General features: G+C 41.1%; 1 protein-coding gene across 5 annotated transcripts in view; it reads left to right on the forward strand.

Annotated features, from left to right (window-relative positions):
• rasa3 (RAS p21 protein activator 3) overlaps nucleotides 1–21,232 on the forward strand; it is a 62,794-nt gene that overhangs the window by 25,474 nt on the left and 16,088 nt on the right. For 3 of the 5 annotated variants that reach the window (XM_050043277.1, XM_050043203.1, XM_050043393.1), the window contains exons 4-13: nucleotides 734–851; nucleotides 2,960–3,063; nucleotides 5,804–5,898; nucleotides 10,435–10,511; nucleotides 17,664–17,744; nucleotides 17,848–17,920; nucleotides 19,524–19,597; nucleotides 19,682–19,786; nucleotides 20,707–20,869; nucleotides 20,965–21,113. In XM_050043277.1, the coding sequence (XP_049899234.1) occupies nucleotides 734–851; nucleotides 2,960–3,063; nucleotides 5,804–5,898; nucleotides 10,435–10,511; nucleotides 17,664–17,744; nucleotides 17,848–17,920; nucleotides 19,524–19,597; nucleotides 19,682–19,786; nucleotides 20,707–20,869; nucleotides 20,965–21,113 (1,039 nt within the window). The remainder of the gene's footprint in view (nucleotides 1–733; nucleotides 852–2,959; nucleotides 3,064–5,803; nucleotides 5,899–10,434; nucleotides 10,512–17,663; nucleotides 17,745–17,847; nucleotides 17,921–19,523; nucleotides 19,598–19,681; nucleotides 19,787–20,706; nucleotides 20,870–20,964; nucleotides 21,114–21,232) is intronic. The other 2 variants (XM_050043311.1, XM_050043485.1) reach the window with 1 other exon arrangement.

Here is a 21,232-nt window from a genome sequence, read left to right on the forward strand (position 1 = left end):
GGCCATTTGACACTCTTATTGCAGATTGAAATTATGTGCAGATAAGGGAGTGTTATCGGACCAAGCTATGACAATGTTGCACAAACACACGTGTAACTATAGACGACAGAGTCCTCTGGGTCCTCAGGGTGAAGAGAAACAGAACAAGTGAACACAGCAGTGATGTTAGGATACACAGCTTTATAAAGGAGAGTGTATTGCTCCTGAGGGACTGGAGCACCACCTTTGTGGTTTGTGTGTGTGTGTGTGTGTGTGTGTGTGTGTGTGTGTGTGTGTCTCGGTGGGTGGTTGGACCACATTCTTGTGAAAGGGAGTGTTGTCTTGTCACACATGTTTGATGAACAGATTGAGCTTCAGCAGGACTCTGGAAATGTCCTACGCAGATTCTTTCATTCACAGATCTGAAACCACACACACAACACACACACACACACACACGTCATTTTGAATGTTATTTGAGGTGTGCCAGTCAGCATGGCTTAATATTTGTATGTCCGGTGTAAAAGTAGTCATGGCAGAGCTAAGCTCATTATACGTGCAGTCAGATTATTCAAAGCTAAAACAGGTGTGAACTTACATAATACTAGTTCCTTTTAAACTTTGCGTGCTTTCAGCGTTCTTAAATAAGTAATCACTCACAGCGGTGTGCCTGAATAAACACATTGTTATTGCTTACAACAGCGTTTCTAAATTCTAACCGCTCACTCTCTCTCCTCCCTTTTGCTTTGTGCAGGAGAAGCAAAAAACATCCCTCCGTACCCGGGGCCAAACAAGATGAGGGACTGCTACTGCACCGTCAACCTGGACCAAGAGGAGGTCTTCAGGACCAAGATTATCGAGAAGTCACTTTGGTATGCCGGCGCCACCTCCACCCTTTGTTTGTCATCTTTTCAGTTTGTGTATAGAGAAAGGTGCTGTCATGAAAGTCAAATTATAAACACTTTCTTTTCACCCAAAACTTAAGGCTCATATTAAAGAAATGTTTTCATGTACAGTGCCATCCTGATTTTAGATTTAATGCTCCCAGTTAGAGCTGATTTTTATAGTTTACAACTATTGTATTGTCTGAAGTGATGCTGTTGACCTTTGATAGTATTTAAAGATAAAACAATTTTCTCGTTATTAGCTTGGTCTGTTGCATGAAAATATATTTTCTATGCATTCAAATTTCCTACTTTTTGGACACAGAAGAACTCTGTATTGATGAGTGCTTTTACAAACACACAGCTGACGTCGGGCTGGTGGTGAGCATCTGTTGCCCTAGTATTTGTGATGTGTCCCACACTGTTGGTATTCGTCAGCCCTCGTTGGCTGTATTTTGGCAGATTCAGCATGCTGAATTTGCATCAGAGACAGCGTAGGCCGTTGGTGAAGGAAATCACTCTGACTGGCTGTTAAGCTCAGTGCACGAGAAGAGAAACAGAAGTGAGGAAAGTAAACAAATGGCTTAAGTCAAAAGGGTGATCTTTAGCTGAAATGGTTCATTGGAATGAACCATGGAATTGTTTGCGTTATTGTTTGCTAGCGCACAGTAAATATCATTTGTTGTGGCAACATTAGAGTGTGTTGTTAATGTGCTAACTGGTTAACTAGCATCTTGAATCCGTCCTTTTGGTCTTCTGGTTTCCCCTTTTGAATGACGGATAAAGACTACCACCACCTGCTGGTGTGGGGAGTTATTTGCTGTCACATAGGTGCTGAGCTACATGCTAGTAACCTGTTGGCTGTTGTCTTTGTGGTGCGTTCAGGTGCAACTTTTTGGCTGGGACATAGCCGATGTGAGGCGACACAACAGTCGACCTTCAACGCCACTAGTTCTTTCAACTCCAACCTCAACTTCATCTTTATTTTGTCCCTAGAGGGCAATTAGTTGCACAGTATGTAAAAAAAAAACACATCTAAAAAGACGTATGAGCGCAGTGCATTGTGGTGGCGATGAGCTAACCAGTGGAATTCACACATGCACGCACGGCCAGACCAAATTACCACAAAAAAACACAGAGAAGCTCGGATTACAACACACACAATGGTAGCGTGACTTTATTGTCTGCTCAGGTCTCCATTACTCCTCTGTACATTCACATAGCAAATAGTGTTTTGTTGCTGTATTAATGTTTTTGATTTTGCATACAGAACATTTAAAGATAGCTGAAAACATTATGATTCCTTTCCACTTTTATTAACACAGCCCCGAGCTGTCACATTCTTTATCTGGCTGTTGAGGAAACAAGTTCCGAGATCCTTCCTGCACACAGAGTTCACCAAATTGAATTACATTTATTTAAAGATCCTGTCATTGTAGGATTGTTTATAAATGCAGTCATGCCTCTGGGTGCCTATCCATTCACCCACCCCTCTGTGTATCTGTATGTCTGCTGAGTTACAGAAGAAGCCAGTAATTGTTAGCAGCAGCCCTCAGGGCTCAGCTCACGAGATTCTCATTATAGTCATTTATCCATGGTTGTCGTTTAGGTAAGGCAGAGACTGACAGTTGATGTACCTTCCAGCCAGTGGTCACAAACAGGCCTGTTGTTGTAGGCAAACAAGCTGGAGCGTCCACGTGACTCGAAGCAGGATGTAAATGTATATGATCTTTATTTTATGTCTGCCCAAGCAACACAATTAGTCATCTTCATGTAAGAATGATAAAAGATCTTTGTCTGTGATGTTTGCATGAAGGTTTAGATATGCAACCAAGACACACACAGTCAGACAACACTGAAAATCATTACGGTAGAAGCAGGAATAGTTTATGGATCAATCAATCAATCAATCAATCAGTCAGTCAGTTGATGGATATCTTAAAGCATGAGAGCGTGTCACTGGGAGGCTTTTCTCATCCTTAGTGAACTAAATATTATATATATATATATATATATATGTTTTGTGGTGACACACATTCAATCAGATGAGAGGAACCTCTAATCACCGTTTGCCTCGTGTCTCCTCTCACCTGCAGTCCGTTCTACGGTGAGGACTTCTACTGCGAGATCCCACGTAGCTTCAGACACCTCTCCTTCTACATCTTCGACAGGGACGTCTTCAGGAGGGACTCCAGTATCGGTGAGTGAGCAGCTCCTTGGTACTTGTAACCCAGATTAAAAAATGAATCATGACTTCCTTGATTCATGATGAGTGTTTGGACGGAGAAATAAGCCTCGTGTTCCAGGCCTTACTGTGACTTTACAGCAGTTAAAGCACCACGTCAGGTGGCTTGTCACTTTTATGAAACAGCAGCGGCAGCACTCTGTTGTGTTATAAAAGTTTAATGTTCAAAAACTGTAGCGACAGAGTTATTTTTAAACAACCAACAACAACCAGTCAAAATTACCGCAGGTCTAACTTAGATTTAAACTTGATTTTAATCTTAAGTGATAAAAACAATGTCAGGAAATAAACCAGCCATAAAATGCAGTTTCTAATAACATGATTGACAGAAATAAAGCAACAGCTTTAATAACTGATGAATCAGTTGAGTCTGTAATCAAGGAAAAATGTTGAGAATTTGCTGGCTCTTGTATTTCTGTGTTAAATATCACTAGGTGCAGTTACACAGACAGTATTACTTCAGTCCAGTCGAAATAGACACATTACTTATTTAATATTAGCATTTAATCAGAGTACAACTTTTTTGACTCAGGCAAAATGGTTTCTGCCGACTGTGAAGCATCTAATCAGCCGGAAAAACAGAAAAAAAAATTTCCCCCCAACTTTATTTAGAAAATTCAAATAATTCAGGCGTAGAGGGAGAAGAAGGGGTTCCACACAATTTTTAAAAATGTTTTATTTATGTATTTTTTATAGGGCTGCAACGATTAGTCGACTAATCGATGACTAATCGACTATTAAAATAATCGGTGACTATTTTAGTAGTCGACTAATCGGTTTGAGTCATTTTTCATAGAAAAGTACTATAAAAGTACCCAAAATACTCTTATTGTAGCTTCTTACGGTCAGATATTGGCAGCTTTACACACTCTCCCATGATGGTGAACTAAAACCCTTTGGTGTGAGTACAAAACAAAACATTAGATGACATAATTTTGGGGTTTGGGAGAGACAGACTGACATTTTTCAACATTTTAACACATTTTTCGACAAAATGATTAGTCGACTAATCGAAGAAATAATCGACAGATTAGTCGACAATGAAAATAAAAGTTAGTTGCAGCCCTAATTTTTTATTTGTTCTGCTCATGGCCATGCACAGCAATCAAATTCCCAATAAAAATAACAACAACTCTAAAGGCCTGAACATACTCGGGCGGAACGTACGCGGAACGGACTCCGCAGAGGTCTGCGCGGACTCAAAGCGGACGTCCCCAAGCCCTGTGCGCGCAAAGCTCCGATTTTACGACCGCGCGGCCTCCGCTCCGCGCACCATGTATTTTTCACATCGCGGGGATTTTTCACGGACATTTTTACAGGAAACTACAACGCGGAAATGCACTCGACTATGAAAGCCCGAATGACTGCGGACATTCCTCGCGGAGTCCGTTCCGCTAATAGTACGCCCGAGTATGTTCGGGTCTTAAATCATATTCCATGGCCGAAAAGAGGCAGGTAGAAGAAAATAATCTTATTTTACCTGCCCCTCTCTCAAAACAAATAATCAGGAGAAATAGATGGTCTGTCAGATAATAGCCAATAATTACAGAAACTTCAGAAAGAAAAATAGATAAATGATAAATAAATACTTGGTAGTAAGTAATGTTAGTGTAACCCTAGGGTCCCTTAAACACCTCGACACTAAAATTTACTGATGTTATGAAAATCATGTTCTGAAATTTCTCGTGCAGAATACTACTGCTGGTAGTAATTGCTCTTAAATTATTCTACGAAACCATGTGTCTGCTGAGTGATAGCACTGTTAAATATTAATGTTTAATGTCATTAAATATTTACATCTATAACATTTTTAAATGGTATTAATATTTCATATCTTGAAATATTTAACATTAATATATTTTAATGAGCTGTGGTCACAGGTGTGCATTTATCAGTTACAGATTACAAATAAAATCACTCAGCCAATCAAACCTGAGGATCAGAACAACCACTGGTATAATTACAAACAAGATGTTTTAATTAGGGAGGTTTTAGAGGTGAGATATAGATTTTGTTGCCTGTAGACAGAGCCAGGGTAGATGTCACTCTAAGCCATTCGTCTGCTGGCTGTAGCTTCATATTAAACAGGCGGTCATGAGAATGATGCCGATCTTCTCCTCACACCCTCAGCAAGAACGCCTCACATGCAAAATGTTGATTCATTCCTGTAAGGGCATTTGACAGAGTAGCCCTACACTTTCCGCACTACAAAGGCCTGTTTGTGTGAGGGTGGATGTTTCTGTCAGTGTCATTGGGTGTGTCAGCGCGCATATCAGTGGGTTTGTATTTGTGTGTATGTGACCACCGACCACAAACTGAAAAATCTCTCTTGAGGTGTGATTTGTCTCATCACCAGCTTCTGTTAGAGTCTGTGTGTGTGCGCCTGGGTGTGTGTGTGGGTGTTGTCAACAGAAAAGCAGGTTGTTAGTTTCAGTGTAGAAATGGCAGGGTCGTTTCCAGGCCACTGACAGCACACTTAGTGTGAGTATCTCTGCACCAGGTGCCTACATGCATTAAGAGGAGAGATACGTGTGTGGATTGACAGCATGTGAGCAGGTGTGTGGGTGTTCGTTGAGTGTTTGTCGCAACTCGAATCTGAACACGTAGGTCATTTTTTTTAGGAAAGTGAGCTATGTTTTGAGCTCATTTGTCTTTGTGTGTTAATGTGTGTGTGTGTGTGTGTGTGTGTGTGCAGGCAAGGTTGCAGTGAAGAAAGAGGACCTGCAGAAGTATCACGGCAAAGACACCTGGTTCCAGCTTCAACCTGTCAGCGCTGACTCAGAAGTGCAGGTCAGTACAGAGAGAAAACACACATTCAGACACACACACTCACACACTATAAAAAACAAAGCTCTCTATCTTTTCTTCATCTCCTATAGACCCTCCAGTTGTTTTGTTTCTCAGCTTCTCCACAGAAACCACATGATACTCTCAGAGCTGGATACATTTTAGTATGAGCTGTAAATTGCTTTCAAAGCAAAACTTGTTTCGGTATGAGTGTTAGCTAATGTTAGCAGCAGGCATATATAAGTATTCCTTAAATATTCCTTTAATAAAGGTATGAAAAACACAATGTTTTGGTTCCAAACGACGCCCAGCCTGAGACACCCGGCCTGCATACAGTCTTTGCATCGATGTGTGAAAGTGTGTCTGCATGTTAATGTTCGAAGCAGGGCAGAACCCAAACAAACACAGCGTGTGTGCACCTGAAACATCTGAGCCTGCAGGGTCAAAGTCACCTGGCTCTCCGTGTTTACTGCACATCCCATTTGTTCACCTCCGTCACAGCTCAGCTGGTGAAAGAGTGAACACGCAGCTTTTATCAGAATCACTATATTTCCCACATTCTGACTTGTCGTGAGAGAGTGACGGCTGGCTGTGATAGAGAAGTAAAGTGTATGTTTGGGTTAGATTTGCTGTTGAGGATAATGATAGGATATCACTGGACGTTACAGAAATATGTTCGTGGCTCCTGTGTGATGGAGGTAAAAGCAGATCAGAGCAAATGTTGAGAGACAGTCCTGACTGAAATCAAGTGTTTTGCTTGCATTTATTTTTTATTTAACCTTTATAACCGGGACAGAAACAAGACATTTACTATAAAAAAAGACTTCCTGTAAAAATATGTCTGAGGTGTTTTTTAAATGAAGACACTGAGTATGCTAACCTAAGTCAACGAACCTAAGAGAATGCTAATGAAACATTTTAAAGACAGCCACCCAACCCGAGCGTACAGGATACACTGATGAGTTAGGGGGCTTACAGTTGGTAATAAATCTCAATGCACTATGATACACAGTCCAGAGCATGCAAGCACTGGGAGTGTGCGTTCATACATGTAATACATCCTCATACTCAAGCACAGTCAAGAATGTAAGCAGAAAGAGAAGCAGTTCCTATTTAGAGCAGTTCCTACAAGTGTGTGGCATTTTATCTCAATGGGCCTCATTCATCAACCCATCTTAAGAAGAAGTTCCTTCTTAAAAGTCACTTACGCAGTTTTCATTAAGATTCTGACGCTCGCCAGTGTTTTCTTATTTAGGATTTCTTATTAGGTAAGAAAAGAATCTATGAATACTGAGGAGCACACTTGCGTGCGGACATGTTTGTGCAAAATAATTGTGTTTTATTCAATTCTAAAGTTGTATATTATTATGGGATTTGTATTAGAATAGTATTTTTTTTTAGCATTTATAATATTTTTTGATAATTATTGTCGTTATTATACAAAAATCTTATGGTCTTTTAAAACAAATGTATTTACCTATGCTGACATTAACTGGCACATGCTTTCAACTTATTAATTTAATTTAATTTAATTTAGTTTTATTTAATTTTATTTATTTTATTCTATTTTATTTTTTTTTTAATTTGTGCACACATAAAACTGTATAAAATCCAATTTTTGAAAAAGAAAAAATAAGAAAGGTGTCAGGACAGGTCAAAAGAAAAGACACTAAAATTAACTAACTAACGTTACACATAAAAATACAACAAAAGATAAATGACACAAGAAAGCACACTGAGCAGTCAGTAAAAAATAATCCAATGAAAAACATGCAACATAGTGCAGTGGTCAGCATTGTCGCCTCACAGCAACAAGGTTCCTGGTTTGAACCTGAGGTAGGGGAGCCCTTCTGTGGAGTTTGCATGTTCTCTCTGTGTCAGCGTGGGTTTTCTCCGGGTACTCCGGCTTCCTCCCACAGTCCAAAGACATGCAGGTTAACTGGTGACTCTAAAATTGGCCTTGAGTGTGAATGGTTGTCTGTCTCTATGTGTCAGCCCCGTGTAGGGGTGTACCCCGCCCCTCGCTCAGTGTCAGCTGGGATAAGCTCCAGCACCCCTGTGACCCCCAACAGGATACGTGGTTACAGAAAAATGAATGAACAGCGCAGAGAAAAAAGAAAAAAGGGGGAGAAATATGTTTATAAACAAGTCAAGAAATAATAAACTTGCAAGGACAATGGCATTCATCGTTCTGAGGACAGGTGGTAAGAATTCTGCGATTTAAGAACACATCAGGAGTCTGACATGAACTTTTCTTACGACTTTTCTACATAAGAAAAAACTTTGGTAGATATTGGTGATTGAGGCCCACTGTTTGCGCTTTATTCTGTTTTGTTACAGTTGACTTATTGTCTATGTAAATCAAATACACATCCAAACATTATCCAGTCTTAAGGAACAACAGAAATGCTGGAGTCACTGAGAAAAACACATGTTTCCGTCTGCTGCTGTTCATGCTGTGTCTGATTGACAGCAGCCAGCTCTCATGGTGTATTCACAGCAAGTTGTAAACAAGCTAAATAGTACATTTAAATTTGCACACATATGAATAGTTGACCTACGATTTGCCATTAAAACAGGGAAAAGTTATTTATTTTTCTTCTAGTAATCAGGCCTGGAGCTGTGTCACTTTCCCTCGCTTGTCCTACATGCTTATTAAACACATGTGCAACATTTTCTACTATTCAGTATTCAGCGGCCTTACTCACCCACACGCATGGTTACACACACGCATGCACGCACACACCCAGCTCATAGTACTACACACACACACACAGTCAGATTCACAGTGAACAGTAACATCTGCAGACAGATGGGTGTGTGTCGCCCTGGAGCAGCGATCTGAAACAGAGACACATTCATCCGAGGAGCCGGGGAGAGGAAGGATGTGTGAGAGAATGAGAGAAAAGAGAGAAAGCGAGGGAGACGGATCAAATGAAGTAGGAAGATAGAGTGTCTCTCTTCTCTCTTTTCAATAGAGGACACATTGTTTGGCCTGTGCGCACATGTGTAAGTGCGTGTGTTTGTTCCCTCTGCCTGAATCGGCCAGAAAGAGCGACGCCTGTGAGTTTGCATACTGATGCTGCTAATTAATGAAGCTTTTCGAGACAGCTGCACCACTACACTGTCATTATGTCATTAATCCAATCACTTCAGAGGGAAAATAACTTCAGCATGACGTTCAGGCTCGCAGCTATTTACATATACAGTGTCTCTGTTGGTGGAGGAATGCCACTCTCTTCACGGTTGTGTGTTTTGTGCAGGGATTTTTTTTTTTAAAGAAGAATGTTGTTTATGATTGTATTTTTGGCTCTTGCTTACCATTTATGGATCAGGCCTTTTCTGAAAAACTGCTTGAATCATTTCCAGCCTCATTTGGTATAGACAGTGCACAGGATTTTTTAGCAGTGCTGGGAAAGTTCAAAAGGTGGCAGTTCAATCTGAGAGCAAAGCAGCTGGACTCTGTGCAACCGGTGGACTCCGGTGATATGGAGAGTCCCAGACCTTGGATGTCTTCGTAGGCGATCACCGTTTACTCCTGACAGTAAGGGGTAAAAACAAAATCCCCCGTCAGTTACAACCATATTAACTTGAGCCCCTCTCGCATGGAGTACAACAGCAAAAGGGCGAGATAAGGCAGGAGACACCCCTTTATAGGTGGGGTACCCCCAAAGACGAATGTAGGGGTACAGAAACTGAGTATCAAACGTTCCACATATTGACTATGGAGGCTTGAGCGTGTCAGCTAACAACATCTGAAACAAATTTTGTGTAGTTAAAATACTTAATACTACAAATGTACATTTGACTTTGTTACACATATTACTGCTGTATAATTGACCCTGTTACATGTGCACAGCCCAATAAAAACCATGTATCTCCAAGTCTGGTGAATCATAGGGCTGTAGCTAATAATCATTTTTGTTATCAAATAATCTGCTGATGATTTTTTTCTATCATTCGAGTCTGAAAAATGTCAAGAAATTGTGGAAAATGCTTGTCACGATTTCCCAGAGACCAAAGTTATGTCTACAAATTGCTTCTCTTGTTCAAGCAACAGTCCAAACCCCAAAGACTCTTTGTTTACTATCATAAATGTTAAAGAAAAGCAGCATATGCTCACATTTAGGAAGCTAGAAGCAGCAAATGTTTGACATTTTTGCTTGAAAAATGACTGAAATGATTAATCAAATATCAGAATAGCTGGTGATTAATTTCCTTTCAATCCACTAATCAATAAAGATCTAATGAATTTTGTGTTTTCAATTTGTTTTACATGTGTTTTGAGACCCATGGTTGAACCCACTGAATTAGTTGCAGTGACAGATGGATTGTCCCTGAGCCTAAAACAAGTTTAAAAGCTGACATTTTTTAAGATTGGATTGAGTTGCTCAGTGTTGTTGTCACAAGCCAACTCTGATGAATGCATGGTTTTCATTGGGCAGTGACCGTCTCCCCTGTTAAACATTTAAGTTCAAAAGTGTTTGTATAAAAAGTGTGTGCTTAAAGAGTGTCTATATGTGTGTTTGTGTTCTGCAGGGAAAAGTGCACCTGGAGCTGCGTCTGAGTGAAGTCATCACAGACAGTGGAGCCATCAACCATAAACTAGCCACAAGGTGAGACTGCACACACACACACACACACACACACACACACACACACACAGTCCTTATTCATACTGCAGCGAATGTTTTCATTCAGTGTTTGCAATTTTCTAACAAAATATCATAGTTTATGTAAAGAGAAGAAAAGAAAAGAATTTCCTGACCCCATCCTGTGATCACAAAGATTGTTGCTCCTCAGGAAAATACACATTCAGGTTAACAAGAATTTCACAGCTTTATAATTAAAAATCCATGTCAAGACTTCATTTCATATCTGCCGGCTGATGTCTTAAAGGTTTTTAGGCACCACTTTGGTACAAACTGAAATATCTCTTAAACTACTGTATAGATTGTTGTGACATTTTGTAAAGACATGCCTGGTCCCCAGTAGGGTTGGGCAATATTATGGTATACATACACATTATTGTTCTCAGGACCCTTAAAGCTTTCAGTTTGGAACCACTGTATTAAACCATCTCCTAATTGATTTTACAGAACAATTACTGTATAGAAAATTACATGTATGACCAGAGGGTGTATCTTGCTGACTTTGGTGATCCCCTCATTTTCAATCTTGCGCCACCATCAGGTAAAAATCTCCTTTTGTTGATGACTAGATATCTGCAGAAACTGATGACATTAGCATTAGCTGCAGCTGTACTTTGTGTTTAGTGCTAGTTAGCAGATATAGCATGATAAACCCAGGGTGGCAACCTGTGGCGCCAGAGCTCTTTAGCCCCTCTCGAGTGGCTCCACGTGGCCTTGACAAAAAGGGTTAGCATTGTCCCCTCACAGCGAGAGGATGCCTGGTTCGAACCAGCCTGTTCTTCGGCTTTCTCCCACAGTCCAAAGACATGCAGGTTAATTGGTATCGCTAAATTGGTGTGAATGTGAGCGTGAATGGTTGTCTGTTTCTATGTGTTAGTCCTGTGATAGTCTGGTGACCTGTCCAGGGTGTACCCCACCTCTCGCCCCGTGTCAGCTGAGATAGGCTCCAGCCCCCCCAACAGGATAAGCAGATACGGAAAATGAAATGAATGAATGAATGAATTCTTATGTATTGTTGTTGTAGACCTAAAGTGATTTTTACAATCTCCAATTGTAAAAATATTTAGCAAATACACTGACTTTAAAAAAAGTTTTCACATTTCATCAACTTCAATGTGCATCATATGTCTACGGCCTGGCGCCTTTGTCTCTAAACTTTGCTGATCCTCAGTAGCAGTGGCTGGTCTTGGCTGGTCTTGACTCTCCTTAGCTAAGCTAGCTGTGGATTCCAAATCCAAAAGAGGAAAAGTCTCGGAGGAAAATAAAGAGTTTGATAGTGTGTGGACAGATTAGTTTGCTTCCACCACCAATACTGCAAACTTAAAGTACCAAATTATCATCAATAACTCACTGCAGTGTAGCCACCTGGTGGTAAAACATGCATGTTAGCATTCTGATGTTAGCATTTAGCTCAAAGCACAACTGTCAAATCAACACTGAGGTTGACCTGACACTTAGGTACAGTATGGTTACAGTGGACTGGTGTTACTGTAAAATTTCCATCAAGCTGTGTTTCATGTGTTTCATCATAAGTTTTGCTGCTGTTGTAAAAAATGCTTAAGAACAAACGTCATGTATGAAATCAACAGACAGGCAATAGTTTACTCCACAGTGAGAATTCAGATGACATCATCATCATTTTGCGTCATCTCTGACAGCTGTTGAGTCATACAAATATCATTTTTGCATTGTGGATTGTTAGCAGGAAGTAGTGTTCATGCCATGGACAGCACTTTCTTTGTTCAGTTGGAGGGCTCCTAAGGTGCATGGCTTGTTGCCCAGCAACAGCTTTTGACAGGCGGAGAGATGGTTGGAGGTTAGAGCTCTCTGTGTAGAATAAATCTCTCTTTGAATGTGTGAATCAGTATGTTGAGGATGTCACTGGCTCATAAGTCTGTCCTCACCATATTGTTTCAGTGTGTGTGAAATGGTGTTTACACGCATGTATGTGAACTTTAGTGTTCTGCAGTGGATCAATGATATGTTAATGGTGTGGATGGATTATTCTGTGTGTATGTGTGTGTGCTTGTTCGCTCTGCAGCTCTTCTTCTGTAACATGCAGCAGTAAAGTCCGATGACGAGCCAGCGTGGCTCCGTTCCCAGAGCACATTGTGGGTAAGGAGCTTAGAGCAGGAGGTCATCTAGTCAGATTTCTCTAGAAAGACACGTGTACGAGAGAGACAGAGAGAGAGAGAGAGAGAGAGAGAGAGAGAGAGAGAGCTGCATCCATTCAGCTCTGCAGGTCAGCAAACCGAGTGAAAGAAATCCTCTTGATGCAAGCACAGGAAATATTATTTATTATAGCACGTGTCATTTCAGGTAACATTAGTGTGTTTGTCATTAAAATGCATTTGGCTGGAAGCAGCTTGCACACAAGAATCGCATAAAGTGTAACAGCAACAAAAACGAGAAAACGAAAACACAAGTAAAAAAACTAAGGACCTTTTTTTCACGTTAATTTAAACAAATACTCCACTACATGTTATCTGACAGCTGAAGTTAGCACTGAGAGATTTTACCAAAAAAAACAAAAAACAAAACGTGTGGTTGTGTATAAAATGTGATGCATTGTGATAGATTAAACCCCCTGATAGGACATAAATTTAAGTTTAGCACTTCTTCCAACAACTACAGTGGTAAAATACTACTTACACATTATTGCAACAGTAATAAAAAACAAATAATATAATATACAAAATATGTCACTCTAAGTGGCCAGTTTTTGCAGAACATGTTCTTTTACTTTCAATATTTAAAGTACATATTTCTAACAATACTTCTGTATGCATGACAAAATTGATGTAGGGGAACTAAAGAAATTGTCTTTTTAATTCCACACATCCACTTCCTCGTCAAATCAGGCTGCCTACATTACCCAAAATGCAACTCGGCCAACGAGAGTTCGTCTGTATTCATGCAATGTTGGAAAAATCAGAAAAATTAGTTCCCCACTGGAGAAAAATGTAAGACAACAACTCAGAGAGTCAGCAAAAATTTTGGCGGTTGAAAGTACATGTTTTGTTGATGTTAAGAGGCCTTCTATTAATTCACATATTGCATATTTGCTCACATGTGAGTAATAATATGGTATTAGGTTGTAACTGTCAGTTGTCGAAAAGTTATTTATCAGTATTAACCCTAATAACAAAGATAAAGCAATATTTTAGTGGTTTTAGGGGATGTACTGGTGCTGCAATAAGTCTGGCACAAAAACACTTCAAACTGTTTCAGTAAACCTAAATAGCAACATGAACCTCCATCTGGATGTTAAAGCTCTGAGCAATAAAGATAAAACACATTTTGTTTGTACCGTCCATGTTGTTTCAACATTAAGACTTAGGGGGTGATCACACAGAAATAACACACTAGAGACGCGGACGCTTCAAAGACGCTTGAAACGCTGGAAGCGCTTATTCAATGCGCGCTAGCTATTGGCGTCGTGACGCTCAAAAAATTTGAAAATATTTTAACTTTTCAGTGTCTACGTACGTCTAAAAAGAAGCGTCTACAAAAACGCATGTCTAAAAAGACGCCGGAAAAACGCCCGTCTAAAAAGACGCTTGAACGCCGGTCAGACGTGCCGTATCATAGGAAAACAATGGTTTTACTGGTGTCGTGTTTCAAGCGTTTCATCTCGGTGTGATCGCTCTCTAAAAAGCTCATGAACACACTGAAGTCGGAAGAATGACTTCTTGTGAAATGGGAAAATCTGAGGGTCATGTGAATGCAGTATTTGTTCTGTGCTGGTAAACTCACTTTTTTCATTTTCAAACCTGTAGTCTTCAGCACCAGCCCCTGACTCAAGCAACATCACTTGAGGCACTTGAGCTTGAACGCTTTTTTCACACATGCAGTAGTAGCTTCTCCCCTACATCTGTAAACAGACTGTGATGTGTGAAAATTTGGGGGTTCCCCTTGAAGTAATATTGTGATTGAAAGTCTTTCACTTGCAATCTGGTAGTTTCACTAACGGTTCTGTATGCGACATTCAGAGCTTCAATACAACAGTAAACCTCTATTTGCCATGTGGAGATATACTGGAGTAATGGCATCCTGAGCAGAGAATGAAGTCACACTTCCTCTGTGTGTGTTGTAATCTGAGCTTCTCTGTGGTTTGTTGTGGCAGACACTTTATTTCCTGCATTTTGGTAAATTTTTATGCTTCAGTTTGTGCCTTTTCTGCATCGAGTTATGGTGTAAATGCCTTTAATTTTGTCAGAAAGTCCTCTCGTATGTTCCTGTTTTTATTTGGGGGGTGACAAATGCACATGTTCTAAATACTGAAGGGGATGTGTGCCCCGCTTTCACTCCAAAATCTACAGCTGTGGTTGTTGCTGTTTAGCGCTGTTAATGGAGTTAGCATGCTTAGCTGCTAGCCGCCAGCTCAGCTACCTCCGTATTGAGAATTGTATCCAGACAACTCTCTGAATTTCACACAGAGCCCCTTTAACGTAATTAAAATTTCGAAATACTTCTTCCACCACTGGAAAATGCTGACAGGCAGAAATGTCATCGGATGTGTCGGACCTTAAATGACCTCAACAAACATCTCATAACTAAACACTTTTGGAATTTCTGATATAATTCAATAAACCATTCCACTTACTTGGAAGGGTGCACCCGTCAGTGACACAGACTCATAATCACATCCGCCTCTTGTGCGTGTGGTTTTGGCACTGTGATGCGATTCATTTCCCCCCTGTTTGAGTGAAATTGTTTTTGACAGGATATGTGGGCGCAGAAAAGAAGCACATTAACCTAATATGAGTAATGTCGACTAAAACAAATAACTCTGCTTCGCCACCACTGTCTGGCATGTCAGAGCTCACAGTGGTGATGAGAGAGGGAGGGAGGGGAGGGGGCTGGATAGTAGGCCAAGCAGGGGTTATATAAACAAGCTTATTGGACAGGAAGCGCTCTGGCATTAGTGATGCTTAACCCAGCCCTCTCCTTATTCCTTATTAGGAACCCCTGTGTGTGTGTGTGTGTGTGTGTGTGTGTGTGTGCGCGCGCGTGTGTGTCAGCAGGCTGTTGCATGTGTAGTCAGCTCAGTTGTGGGAAGCTCTGCGATCTGCTGTGTAATTCATCATGCGGTGTGAGTAGTGGTGCATCACCGTGACACACAGGAAGTGATTCGTCCCGCTGGGTGTCCTGTCCTGTTTGGGTGTTAATCCCCTTACAGCATGATGTCATAGACACAGGAATAGATAGATAGATAGATAGATAGATAGATAGATAGATAGATAGATAGATAAAAACCTCCTTAACACCTGGATCAGAACTAAGGAGAGCACAAATTACCAGGTGCTTGGCAAGCACCCTGTCTGTGACATGCCAAACAGCGTAGAAGAAACACTAATTTGTACCATTCAGCATTTTTACCAGATTTAATCACCTGGTCTGTTTGTTCTGGAGAAGAAGAGACTTCTGTGGATAATTCAGCTCCCCATAAAAACCTCCTGAACAATGAACACTGAAGGAATCCTAACCTGGAGAACTGTCATCTTGTTGTAATCTGTCATTCTCACCACCAGAGGCCACTAAATCCTCCTAAATATTACACACCGCTCCTTTAAATACCTGCATACTTTTGCACATTACAGTTATTTATTGTCTTCTTTTGAAAATTGTAGCAGGTTGAACTATCATGGAATGACAAGACTGTGCATTGTACTCAATTACATGCAATTATATTCAAACACTGGATACAGCGATATGTGAATGACCTGGGCTGTAATCGACTTGGATTTGGACGTTTAAAACGAATATTAACGATTTGTTTTTTGTTTTGTTTTTTTTTTCATATGAAGTTTTAAATTTTTAACAGGGTACAGTGGCATTCATGTAATACAGTAAACAAGCTTGCGCTGCTAACGATGTATCGGAAATGTGCGACATTTTTTTGCCGACACTAGATATCAAACAGAAGCCAGAAACTGTGTCAAATTAAGTTGCTGTTAGCACCATTTCAATGCAGAAGAGAGAAGATAATGTTATCTCGATGCCTTGTGGTGGAAGGTTCCTCCTCCTCTGCCCCTCTGCACCACATCTGCAGCTATCTGTACCCAGAAGTAGCATGAAGGTCACTTACACTGACAGTTCAAATCTCAGACTTTCAGGGGGGCGGCCCTATGAATGACATCAGCTGACAGGAAGTAGACATGGACCCCAGCTGTTGCAATTACAGAAAAACAGGCTATACAGATAACAAAGTTAGATTGAATTGAATATAAAGTATACAAATTGTATGTTTTGCTACATATTGTTTTAATGTGTTGGCTGAGTACAAATATTAACGTGCATGGATACACACAGTGGGATCTGGAAACAAATCTCTTTTCTTCTCTTGGTGATCAGATACACTTGATTCCTGAGGATTAAATCAACCCTGACCTTTGTATCCTTCATCTCCCTTATGCTCAGTCTGATCCCTTTGTCATATATAGAGTCTAAAGTCTGAAAAAAAGGATCTCTTCCACTTTTTATTTTATTCCTTTCTCCAGCCTCTCTCCAGTGGTCTTTTAGCCGTGTGCTGTGTGTAGTCGCTGGATCACACAGGATTTAAAGCTGGCACAACTCTTGGCCAACAGCTCAAACGGCATTACTTCTCTCTATCTCTTTTCATCTGTCCCTCTCTCTGTTTCTGCCCTTCTTACATACAATGCATACAGACCCACCTAACGCTGACACCAGGGGGGGCATTTCCACATGCTGAGAAAACTCACAGAGAGCTCTTAACTGGGCCCAAAATGAACCAGCAAGGACTGCCAGTGTAGGAGTGAGCTGCAGTGTGAACAAACCAGATGTTTTATGTTTGTATTTTCACAGGTCTACTAAACATGGCTGCAGAAAGCTGAGAGAAGAGAGTTGTTTTCTACAGATGATGTGGATATTTGTAGATGCTTACTGTTTTTGCACTTGGTTAATTTTTGCATACAATTTAGGTGTGCAACTTCAATGTATGCATACATCAGATATTCATGCTTGTCATAGATGAGATCACACAGTGCTAATGGTGCAATAAAATTAGCATCATGTTAATGTGTTACAGGTGTGTGTGTGTGTGTGTGTACAGTAGTGTGTTTACTCATTAATGATTTGTGTGTGTCTCCACAGAGTGTTGGAGTGCCAAGGTCTTCCAATCGTCAACGGCCAATGTGATCCTTACGCTGCTGTCTCCTTACTAGGACCCTCAAGGTCAGATCTCTCGCACGATTGGACGTGATCTCGCCGCGCGCGACTTTGTTTACCTCATGTTTAACTTTGATTTTATCTCCCGCTGCCTTTTTGCTTCTCTCAGGTCGGAAGCCAAGAAAACCAAAGTGAAGAGGAAAACCAACAATCCACAGTATGAGGAGGTTTTCTATTTCGAGGTGAATATCTGGGCTTTTTAACAGTAACATGTTTGTCGTGGATGGTTTCATGCTGAGTGTCAGTCCAACCTAGAGATATATTGTGGCCAACAGTATGTGGACACCTGAAGAAAACATCCATGTGTAATTGTGTTTGTTTTGTGTAAATATCATGGCCAGTGTGTGCCATGACTGGTCTTGACTGACCATCCTTTTCAATTTTTTGCACCTGTTTGCGTGGGTGAAGTTACGACTTTATATTACTTATTTCCCGAATGATATGTTCCGTGTTATGCGGCAGATTTTTGCTGGCTCTTGGGCTGTTGCTCGAACTACAGATTGCACTTCTGCAGTTTTGTATGCCCGCCACCACGGACAGAAAGAGTATGGCAACAGAGCCCCCCCCCCTCTTTCAAACTCAGAACGAACTTCGATCAAACTCTAAAACCTCAAATATGAACCAAGATTCTGTTGCTGCGTTGCCTGTTTGGCCTAAAATGTTTTCAGGAACATATTTTATTGCACTGTTTATCTGTAATTTGAGATCATCTACTACCAGCCGGCCACCACATTGTTTCCTGTGTCGTAACAGGCAAGTTTGCATTATGTCACCCACCACTGGGAGCGTTTATTGGTCCGCTGTGGCGCACTGCATTCTGGTAGTTGTAGGTTTTCTACCACTTGAGCAAAAGCAAATGCCGTGGCCCTTTTTCTTCTGTTTTCTCCGGTCATGTAGTACCAATTGTAAAATTATTTGCATCTTTTGACTGCATAGACAGCCTAATTTTGAATGAAAAGACCATCTTTCCAGCAGTTAAATGCTTCTTTAACTAGTTGGTAGGTGTTTTATATCGAAATCATAAAAGGTTGTGAAAGTGTTTTGCTAACTTTTGTGCAACTGTTGAGGTTTATGCAAAAAAATAAAGGTCTAATTATTCTTATTGTCTTATTATCTTTGTAATAACACGTCTCAGTTAATATTTATTTTTACCATAGTCATACCATTACTACTGTATTTGAGATTTATGTGATATGAGCAACTGGAAACACAACAATGTTTACACTGTTTTTTTTTTTTTTCCTCTGAAAGTCATTTTAAAACTTGTCACGGTTCACAATTATTCATATTCATGAGTTTGTATTTATAGATACTTTTCATACACACAAACACACGCTCTCTTTCACACTGCCCCCGTTAACCCTCGCTCACCAGCCGCTCCACTCTGACATTTTTGTGTCGCTCCTCCCTCTGGCCTCCCCGCTGCAACACTAGAAGACAGCAGGACAAGAGTATGATTGATTCGGACAAACCACCAAACAATCTGGCCCATTGATTTCCATCCGACAAGACCGTTTCATTTATCCCCCGACCACCACACGAACAGGACTCAGACCCTGTGGTGCTTTCTGCCTGCGGCCCCCCTCTGAGGCCCACGTCCACGCACAGACACAGGCCATCTATCATGTTTGTGTCATGTGATTGTCCCCCTTTTATTGTTTTGGATTCTCATTGCTCCAAACTTACATGGATTCTGATACCCCCCATTTGGACTAAAAGCTTAGAGTTTGATTTGGTCTAGTTCTCCTCACTTGCGCTAAGTGTTTCCTCTGTCTCCATCTCTAGGTGACGCGGCCGTTAAGCTACACGAAGCGGCAGTTTGATGTTGAGGAAGAGGATGTTGACAAACTGGCGCTGAGGTGAGCCAGTCTTCCTAGAGAGTGTCAGTGTCAGAAATTGAAGCTCCTCCCATGTCTGAGCTGTACGTTGTGCTTTGTGTTCAGGGTGGATCTGTGGAACGCCAGCAACCTGAAATTCGGGGATGAGTTCCTGGGAGGTGTGCGAGTTCCTCTGCGGGTGCTGGGTCAGGCCGGGGTCCACGACGCATGGTGAGAGGAGCATCGCTCACACATCATCTCCTTTCACACAGTCTGTCAATCATTCTGGGTCTACTTTATGTTGTTTTGTTTTTTTTCCTCTGAGCAAGTTCTGCACTGCACCCCGCTGCGGCTGGTTGGGTTTGATTTTATCATCATTGACAGTCTGAGTATGTGTTTCCACAGCAACAGCAGAGCCATAGCAACAAGTATCAACACTGACAAGAGACCTTCTTTAAAGTTTTTATTTAACCAGGGGAGATTTCACTGAGCATGAATGCTTCTTTTCCAACACTGCTGACCCAACAGCGCCTGTTTTTTGCATCTTATTTTTTGGGGGAAACACTTTGCCCCCCATGAACGATGGTATGAGAGAATAAAAACTGTGTTGTTGGTGCAGTCCAAGTCAAGTGGGAATAATCATCCCCTTTCATTGAATGACAGAACATTCAGTAACACAATTTTCTACATTTTAATGTGACAATTAAACCTTCATTAATGCTTTTTCTTTTTGTTTTTGGTCCGTCTGGAGGCACCACAACAAGCTGTAAACACAACACTGACATATTATGACCTTATGAGGTTGATATGACGGACATGTTAGCAAACGTTTGCCTATTAAAATATCAAGTAGTCACGGAGCAACATTAGCATTCAGGAGTAGGGCTCTGACTATATGGATTTTTTCTTACTGCAGTGAAAAAGCAATGTATCGTCACGGTTTAATGGTTTAAATGCACAACAGCAGCTCCCTATCTGGTGTTTGAATTGTCTGTATCGTCACTATGAACGATAAACTATGATAATCCGGTCCCATCTCTGGTCCCCATCATCTTTAAACATCAGTGAAATGATTTAGGAACATCCCCAGTTGAGACACTTCTTGCGCATCATCCCTTCAGCTAAGATCTCATATACTTTTTCTTCCTCAGGTACTTTCTCCAGCCCAGAGAGAACGGAGGGAAGTCAGTGAAGGTAGAAGAGCTCGGCTCTCTGCGTCTGAACATCGTTTACACTGAGGACCACGTCTTCCCCTCCGAGCACTACACGCCCCTCAGAGAACTGCTGCTGCACTCTGCTAACGTAGAGGTGTGTGTACGTGTGTTCTCTTCTGCTCAGACACATCTTCTGTTGTTGACTGCTTTTTGCTTCGCTGTTTGAACGCTACATGTTTCCTCCTCTCTGTTCAGCCCGTGTCGGCGTCCACAGCTCACACTCTGGGGGAGGTGTGTCGGGAGAAACAAGAAGCCGCCATTCCCCTCGTGCGTCTGTTTCTTCACTATGGCAAGATTGTGCCTTTCATCAGCGCCATCGCTCACGCCGAAGTCAACCGTACACAGTGAGTGACACGTCGCATCTTTAACGGACATATTATCTGTTGTGAAATATATGTGTAGCTTTATCTTTGTTAGCAGTTATGTGAGACATCTTTAAACATAAGCCAACTGGATGTTGCAT

This window comes from Epinephelus moara, chromosome 1 (genome assembly GCF_006386435.1).
Source record: "Epinephelus moara isolate mb chromosome 1, YSFRI_EMoa_1.0, whole genome shotgun sequence".
NCBI classification, from domain to species: Eukaryota; Metazoa; Chordata; class Actinopteri; order Perciformes; family Serranidae; genus Epinephelus; species Epinephelus moara.